General features: G+C 45.6%; 1 protein-coding gene across 1 annotated transcript in view; it reads left to right on the forward strand.

Moving 5' to 3' along the window:
- Positions 1-1,176: 1,176 nt before the first annotated feature.
- The window catches only part of SLC22A2 (solute carrier family 22 member 2), a 10,626-nt gene continuing 2,793 nt past the window's right edge, over positions 1,177-9,009 (forward strand). Inside the window, exons 1-6 of the mRNA XM_005425650.2 lie at positions 1,177-1,616; positions 3,770-3,873; positions 4,844-4,998; positions 7,440-7,608; positions 8,597-8,711; positions 8,816-8,922. Coding sequence (XP_005425707.2) covers positions 1,206-1,616; positions 3,770-3,873; positions 4,844-4,998; positions 7,440-7,608; positions 8,597-8,711; positions 8,816-8,922 — 1,061 coding nt within the window. The 5' untranslated portion in view covers positions 1,177-1,205. The remainder of the gene's footprint in view (positions 1,617-3,769; positions 3,874-4,843; positions 4,999-7,439; positions 7,609-8,596; positions 8,712-8,815; positions 8,923-9,009) is intronic.

Raw genomic sequence — 9,009 nt, forward strand, 5'->3', positions numbered from 1 at the left:
AGAAGACGATGGAGCAGGAGAGGAGAAAGCACATCTGTTTGATATGGGGAAGGTTCTTGAACTGTTGGTTTGCAAAGCAGCTTTCACAGCTGCTTAGTCTTGATCTGTAGTTGATGAGCAGTGAGATGAAGTTCTGTTTCAATGCCTGGTCCAGAATGGCCTTCTAAGCCTGGTTTATTTTTTTCAGAGTGTATCGTGTCTTTAATTCTTTTTTCTTTGTTGCCTAAGCTATTCCAATTGCTTTACAGACGATTTTTCACTTTTCAAAAATGTCTTTTAAATGTTACCTCCACTTAGGCTTTTCTTTCTGATGGAAGGCTGCTGTGGTCAGCAAAAGATATGGGAGTAGCTGATATCTATCCATAGGTAGGACAATGTACCACTGGAGCCTAATAAAACTGCATTTATTTGAGGTGCCTTCAAGGAAGCCAACATGAAGTCCTATAGGTCTTCTGTGGTAAAGAAAAAAAAAAAAAGCTGTTTTGGCCATAGACACTGTATAGTATGGCTTTCCACAGCTATTCGCAGTGCATAATTCTGTAATGAATGCGTTTTCTCTTTTGGATCGCTGCAAAAATATGGTCAGGTGAAAGTGTGTTCCCTGATGGGGAGAGGTTTTCCTTGGGAATGGAAGAGTGTGGAGGGTGAGGGGTGAGACACATGTGACAGAGGAGTTTTCAGGAAAGCTGGTCCTTTGCTGCTCTATGGCTCAATGTGTAGACATTCCTTTTTGAGTGTACCCACCTGTTTTTTACAGATCCTGGTTAAGAAGCTTTGCTCATGTGGCGCCCAGCCATTCTGCACTAAACCCATGTGTTGCCTGTATGCTGGTAGAATTTTCCATCTATGTTTGCTGCTTAAAAATGCCTGTTATTTGAGGAGCTGACTTGCCTAACTAAAAAAATAACCCCCAAACCCCCCAAAAAATCTGAAGGGCTGTGACCCATAGGGGCTGTTCCAGAGAACAGGAATGTATAAGTGCTCTGATTAGGGGTTAAAGGCAAATTCACCTTAGGTGAATTAAGGTCTGATTTCAAATGAAACCTAAAAAATAGAGCTTGCAACATGTAGTTTAATAATTTATAGAGTTAGTCTTGACTTTTGGTCAAATATCTTTGTAACTTAAATAGCTTTGCTGCCAACTAAATATATCAGGGCTGCAGAGAGGACCTAGCTGAGGTCTTTGAGGTGGTTTGAGTGCCAAAATGCCAACCCTAGATGACATTTTAGAGCATGTTGGCGAATTTGACAGGTTCCAGAAGCAAATCTTTTTTGTCCTATGTTTGTTATCTGCCTCCTTCACCCCAGTGTACGTGGGGGTCGTCTTCTTCGGGTTCACCCCCGAGCATCGCTGCTTCAGCCCCGGGGTGGCTGAGCTGAGCCAGCGCTGTGGCTGGAACCTGGAGGAGCAGCTGAATCACACAGTTCCCCAGTGGGATGGCCACGGGGCCAGCTTCAGCAGCCGCTGCAGGAGGTACGAGGTGGACTGGAACACAACAGGCATCAGCTGCACCGACCCCCTCGGCAGCCTGTGGGGCACTGGGGACCCCGTCCCCCTCGGGCCCTGCCGGGATGGCTGGGTCTACGACTCCCCAGGGAGCTCTATCGTGACAGAGGTAAAAACAACCCCCTTTGTCCCGTCCCCTTCTGTTACAGCTGAGGTGAGGGCTGGGGGAGAGGGTTGGTGGAGCCTAGGCTGTGTTAAATATCCCCTGCTTACCTGGAGGAGGGATTGGCTCTTACTGTGAACTTGTGCTTGGGGGTTTACAAGTCGTTGTCCCTCTGTCCTTGCTGTGAAGTGTTGCCTTGGCTGCTCAGGAGGCTTATATCTCCAGCTGGGGAGCAAAGCATATTTCAGCAAATAAATCCCCAGGTAGATAAAGTCCAGTTCTGAATGAAATTCCTGTCACATGAGAGGTCCAATTGGTGAAGGAGTGTAAACAGTGCAGCTAGCAGTGCTGCAAAAAAAACTGGCCAATGCAATGGTCTTGATTTCTTCTCCCCACCCTCTTCTTTTTTTCTTCTTTCTTTTTTTTAATGAATAATGTATTTTAGAGTTGGTTTTAAATAAAAATGAATTGCAGTCAGTGTGAGGAAAGGTATTGCTTCCTACAATTAAACAGCTTAAGTCAGGAATAAACTGTAGAAATTTTATTCTCAGAAGGAGTGTGAATAAACTGAAAGTAGTACTTAAGCTACTTGCTGTACTTTAGCAGTTCAGGTGCTTTAAGAATAAACCAGTTACTGGGATGACAAGCTTGATCTCATCATAGAAAGTTCCACCAAATATTTAGAGGCAGTCAGGATTCTTTCCCCTATATGTCTAACACAGGAGCAGTTAAAATCTGTGCTCTAGCAACTTCAGCATTCATAGTTTTCTAAGAGATTGGCCCTGGATATAAGGGGGTGCACTCTAAATGTACTTCTTTCAGCAAGTCATGGGCTGTGAGATAGGAAAGGGAGGAAGTGAGGCACCTCAAATGCAGACTGAGCCCGGTCTTCTACGCAGCAGCAGCTCAGCTGCACATCTCACTGGAAAATGCTCCAGCACATCCCGTGGTGAGATGCCCCCACCATCATTTCCTGAGGCTGTGGGAAGCTGAGCACTTGCAGTCTGTGTGCGCTTATGCAGTCATGCTCTCACCTCTGCTGTCTCCCCTCTCCTGCTGACGGGGTGCAAGGCCAGGCACACGGGCTGCTTCCTTCATGGGGTAACCAGATATGTCACATCACTCTGCATTTTGTCAATGAGTTCCTGGTTGTGACTGTTTCTGTGAAACTTCTCAGGCTCTGACATGTTGTCCCCTGCTATGACAGCTAAGAAAAGGAAAGGATCGTGCAGTGTAAGTCATGTTATTTCAAAGGGAAAGTTTGCATATGGAAGAAGGTCCTTGTGGGAAGTCCCATAGAGCATCAGAAGAAATATTTGGTTTTGTGTTAATTATGGATGCATAGATTCAGTTAAACCCAGCTACCAGGAGGAAGGGAAGGGATTCTCAGTCATTTTAGGAGAAGTTTTTGCAATAGCTTTTTCTCTAGTAGCTTTTATGTATTTATACCAGTAAGGTAGGACAAGACTAGATGGCAAATATATGTGGGTATCCATGTGGTATAAAGCTTGGCCCCGCATAAAAATGTCTGCTCTCCAGACACATACAACAATGTAGCTGAGCTAAAGACCAGAGCAGAGAGAAAATGCTGTAACCTCAGGGCAGATGCAGGTACTTCCACCCTTCTCCAGAAAGCCAGTGCTCCATAGGACCTGGGACAAGGCAGGCTCCTGAAGGCATCTAAGATGCTTCTAGTAAAGGCATCACACAGTCCTGAGTGGTCTGTGGTGAGTACTCTGCCATGCCAGGGTATGAGGCAACAAGAACTGCTTAGAAATGTTCACCATCAGCCACAAAAAAAAAATGCTGTTTGAAAAACTCAGGGTGATTGTCAGATCCACGCTGATTTGATCAATGAGGGCAACACAGGTTCAGGTGCCAGTTTTGACAGATAATAACTCACTTATGCTCTTTCCAGAAAAGAGAGATGAGACATGAATGGGAGATGCCAGTAAACTGCTCAAGGGCTTTTTCCAGTTTTTAATGTCGGACAATTAGTTAAGTTAGTAGGATTTCTGTGTGCTGGCAAAACAGGCATTGACCCAGAAACATGACCCATTTAAACAAGTTTAAATCTTTAACTGAAGTGAAGGAGAGTTGTGGACGTGAGCCAGTTCCTCATTTCACTCTTTTGTCTCTGACTGTGGTTGCTCCTTCAGTTTGACCTGGTGTGTGAGGACTCCTGGAAGTTGGATCTCTTTCAGTCTTCTGTGAACGCTGGGTTTTTTATTGGCTCCTTAAACATTGGCTACATTGCAGACAGGTACGTGTGGGCTGACAGCAAAACCCCCTGACCTCCCTTATCTATGTTCAGCAGCCAAACCTAGATAAAGGTTGTGCAAGTGATATCATCTCAGCTCTTCTGAAAATAAGGTCATCCTCCTGGACCTTCAGTGGCAGCATGAGCCAGTATCCTGCCTTTCAGGTTGTGTCTGGTTGTTAAGACAGATCTGCTCAGAGAGCCCTGCAGAGCCCATTCTATTTTAGAATTGTACACCCCAGACTTCCTACTGTGCCATATCAGAGCCCTCAGATGTTAACCAAAGCCTGGAAATACATGGTTTGGATCTCCCACTTAACCTGCCACACTCTGTGTGGCTGCAGCTTGGAGAAGTTTACAAAGAGTTGTCACAGATTGCCAGATGTGTGCAGCAGCAGTCACTGTGAAAAAGCAGATAACCCCTCTAGCTCCCTGTTCAGAGCCAGCAGAGTCAGACTCCCTGGCTCAGGCACCTGGGGTTAAAGAGAAACAAATGTCAGTACTCGAGGGCCTGTTTTCCCCCTTGCCCCCCTTCTGCCCAGGACTGTTAGCACAGCAGGCTCTGAGCTGCTCCAGCTGAGAAATGCAGCCCACTCACAAGCAGATCCATACATTACTGTTTTAAAGGTAAAGGTTGTGGTGAATACATCCTTTATAAATCTGGTGCCTGTGGAACTATCAGAATCATAACATTAACCCTTACTTATTTTTCAGTCCCAATGTAATATATGTAAACATGGGACTATTCTTTTTTTCCTCAAAGTTTTTGTGGAATTGCTGAGCAACTGGCACAGTAGCTTTTCATGGCACAGAAAAGCAGATAAGTGAATAAGGGACAAAGAAAAAAAGCATGTCTCTATATCACATAGCAAAACTGGATTTTTTTTCCCCCTGAAGATACACAAAGCTCTTACTAGTTTAAAATACTTCCATGATTAGTGGTTTCCTTCATGCCTATCATTTTCCAATCCAGGTTTGGCCGTAAATTTTGCCTTTTAACAACAATTGTTGCCAATATTGTGTGTGGACTCCTTCTGGCCTTCGTGCCCAGCTACCTGTGGATAGTCATCATCCGGTTCTTGCAAGGGCTGGTCAGCAAGGGCTGCTGGACTTCAGGCTACATCCTGGGTGAGTGCAGGACCTGCTCCTAGGAGCAAGACTAGCTGCAGATGATGAAGGAACAAAACTCAACTCCAAAAAACTTGAAAAATAAGCCATTTAAAAAAATGCCTCCCATGGTGTTTTATTTAGGAGTTTTCTCCCTCTTTGGCTTCCCAGGATGTTTACAAGCACTGTCATTAGGGAGAAACAACAATAGTGGTGGTGTATTAGGGTTCTTACCTCAAGATAGGCTTTCCCCTATGGTGCAGCTCACATTTGCAGATCTGTCTGGGCCCCATGGCTCCTCTTCCTTCCATCAGGCTCTGGCTAGGGAAGGTGACCAGGCAGGCACAGCCCCTCTGGCCCAGGTGCAGACAGGACGTGGACAGAGGAGGCCATTAAAGAAGCAGGCAGAGGGTGGGGAAAACTTGAGACATTTTTATGACACAAAGAGGGAAACAGAGAACATAAAAACATCAGAAGAACAGCACGTACTTGCTGATAAGAAGACGAGGTGTTTTGTACCTGTGTGTATGCGCTGGGCTGAGCGGAGGCCAAGCCATGGAGGAGCCAGCCTGTGTGGGTGCCTCTCTCTCCCAGGGCCCTGCACCAGCTGTGTCTGCTGGTAAGGCACAGCTGGGCAGCCAGGCTGGGTCTGGGACCATCTCAGGACCTCCTTCTGCTTCAGGGTAGAGCTGCTTGGGATTTCTCTGATTTTTCTGGAGTGGAGTTCAGTCTCTTGTCCAAAATATCCAACTGCAAGCAATCACTGAAGCAGCAGATTATTTTAAAAGCTGACCTACAGAACATTAACTGGGTTAGGGTGGCAGGTGGCTGTACCCAATATCTCTGAGAGATATGCTATTCATTGTGATAGTGGTAAAAATGTAAAAGTCAGAGCCCTAAACTTCCATGAAATCTTTCAATGTGGCCACCTTGCTAATTCAGTTATCCAGGTGTCTGGTATAAATAAAAGCACCTACAGACTGTCTTTTGCTAAACGTGATTATTCCTTCCTGTGCATTTCTGGATGCTTGCTTGGATTCTTAGATCTTTTCCTGGCATGTATGAAATGTCCATCCCCTCTTCTGGGGAGCTTGAACCTGTTTTGGAGCATGAAGTCCTTTTCAGAACAATGTTTTCCCCCATCCTGATATTTTCTCTCTGTTATATCTTGTTCCTCCTGGAATCTCTTGAAACTCTCTTATGCAAAAGATCCCGAACCAGCCCCAAAGCTCCCTTAAATTTGTATCTTCTCCCTAAGGGTGGCCAATACTAAATGTCCAGGGAAGGATACAAGGACAGAACAACCTTATTATCCTGCTTGTATACCTTCAGCTGCTTCTGGCTCAGTGTTGCTGAGCCTGAGATGTTTTTGTGCATCGTTCAGCTGAGCAGCATTAGCTAATCTGTGGCTCCAAAACTCAACAGCTCATTTGGCTGCTAATTAGTTCCTTACTGTTATTTTTCTAATAAATGTGACTTTCTTGAAGTCACACAACTGGATGCAAAGTGTGCTTGTGCCTGCCTGCTGGAATAGAATCACAGAATCACAGAATTTCTAGGTTGGAAGAGACCTTTAAGATCATCGAGTCCAACCCATCTTCTAACACCTCAACTAGACCATGGCACCAAGTGCCAGATCCAGTCTTTTTTTAAACACATCAAGGGATGGTGACTCCACCGCCTCCCTGGGAAGATGATTCCAGTATTTGATCACTCTTTCTGTGAAAAACTTCCTCCTTATTTCTAGCCTGTATCTCCCTTGGCGCAGTTTGAGACTGTGTCCTCTTCTGTCTGTTGTTGCCCAGAGAAAGAGACCGACGCCCAGCTCACCACAGCCACCCTTCAGGAAGTTGAAGAGAGTGATAAGGTCACCTCTGAGTCTCCTTTTCTCCAGGCTGAACAACCCCAGTTACTTTTAATTCTGTATCCACAAGATACAGAGACCCACAGATGTGTGGCTCTGTGCTGTGACGTGGAGTAGCGAAGAGCAGATGAATAGTGATCCCACCCTGGCCTGGGAGCTCAGAGCCATCCTCTGATACAGGCTTTCCTTATTACTTGGAGTGAGATGCAGGCTGAAAGCCTGTTGTTTGGGAACAAAATATTCCGCTTTGTTCTTGGGTTGGAGACATTACGTATGATGTTGGCATTAGACTTCACAACAAAATCTGTCTGTGCACTTTTACGAATGCCTGATTTACTCTGGGATCTCTGCAGCAGAGGACACTGCTGGATGCCTTAGGCCAGTGCACGGCCAGCAGCAGTGTTTTCCTCTCTGCTGGAGTTTGGGTGCCAGAAAAGCGCAGCAGGGGGTTTTGTTAGGAGGCATTATGCCAGGAAGCCCGTGATGACCAAGGTTTCTCCAAGGAGTTACCATAGCATTGGTCCTGCATCATGCCCCTGGGTGGTTCCTGCCGTGAGGGGCAGGCAGGGAGCTCACACGTCCCTGTGCACGCCCGCAGTGACAGAGGTGGTGGGCCCGCAGTACCGCAGGACGGTGGGGATCCTCTACCAGGCCGCCTTCTCCGTCGGGCTCCTGCTCTTCGACGGCCTCGCCTATGCCCTCCCGCACTGGCGGTGGCTGCAGCTCACGGTCACCCTGCCCACCTGCTTCCTCCTGCTCTACTACTGGTGAGTGCCCTTTTGGGGTGCCTCTGCCCAACGCCCAAAAATCCCGGCTCCTCCTGCTTCCCACGGGTTGATACTGGGAGGAACTGGGTGCTCCTTTCTGCTACACACACCTTTTGGTGCAAAGAGGGGGCTCCCAGCAAGAGGGAGAGGGAAATAGGACCCCTCAGCAACTGAGGTCTTGTTGAATCCTGGCATGTGCACCTCACCTGACCTTGTGTTTAAAAATGAGACCACTTGGAAAAACACTGTGGGAAAATTGGACTAGTGTAATTTACTACTTTCTTTAAGCAATTCATAAATGAAAATAGTTGCCTTGGCATAGCTTAGTTGGTCTTACACTGAAAATATGATTATTCACAAATTGTCTAATGCTAACATAACTGTAACAGGCTGTTATCGTGTTCTTTTAAGGCAGAAAAGTTGCAGTTTTTGTGGTCCAACCAAAAAAAGAAGGACTTGGGTCCTCCTTCATTTAAGTTTCTCTCTTATCTTTTTAATAAATATTTTTTGCTTTGAGTGCTTTGGATTTGACAAGTTGTCTGGGTGGGTCAAGAGGTTAAGAATAGTAGAAAGAAATTTGTTGCCTTCCTTCTTCCATATTTTTGAATTGGTAAACCAGTTCTAACTTAATTAGTACTTCTTAACCTGTATTGGCAGAAGTGAAAAATGGCTCCCTAAGAGGAGCTGGTTTGTGGTGAATGGGCTGGATAAAGTGACAGCACTACTCTCAATCAAAGCTCCTCCCTGATTTATCTTTAGTAAACTCCTCTTTGACTAAAGCCACTACCTCAACTATTCTTCTTCCAATCTCAGCCATGGGATGTACTACTTTTCCTGACTGGAGGAGTGGGAAGTAGCACATGAAACCCACCCAACCAAAAAAAATAAAAATCCACCGACCTCTATTTAATCCCTCCAAAGTCTCTACTCATGGGAGAATAGGTAGGCTTTATGTTTTGTTGTATAATGGCATCCACTCGCATTGTAGGTGCCTCCCAGAGTCTCCCAGGTGGCTGATATCTCAAGGAAAAAATGACAAAGCTATGAAAATTGTCAGAAATATGGCTAAAAAAAATCAGAAAAAGATGCCTTCCCATTTAAAGGTGAGCTCAGGGTTTGCTTGTACGTGCAAGTAAGCATCATGACAGTACCTTGCATCAGTTCCTCCCAGAGAAATTTAATGTGCTATGTACTGGCTCTTCCATAGGATATTAAATTTGAAGAGGAAGATTGTGGAAAGCAGAATCCCTCGCTGATGGACCTTTTCAGGACACCACAGATAAGAAAAAACACGCTCATTTTGATGTACAACTGGTAAGAATATAGCACTAGACAGCTAGTTTTGGAGCTCTGGATTTGACCACTCCATCAGGACACGGATGTCTGCTCTCTCACTATCTA

Source organism: Geospiza fortis, unplaced genomic scaffold (genome assembly GCF_000277835.1).
Source record: "Geospiza fortis unplaced genomic scaffold, GeoFor_1.0 scaffold217, whole genome shotgun sequence".
In the NCBI taxonomy this organism is placed as follows: Eukaryota; Metazoa; Chordata; class Aves; order Passeriformes; family Thraupidae; genus Geospiza; species Geospiza fortis.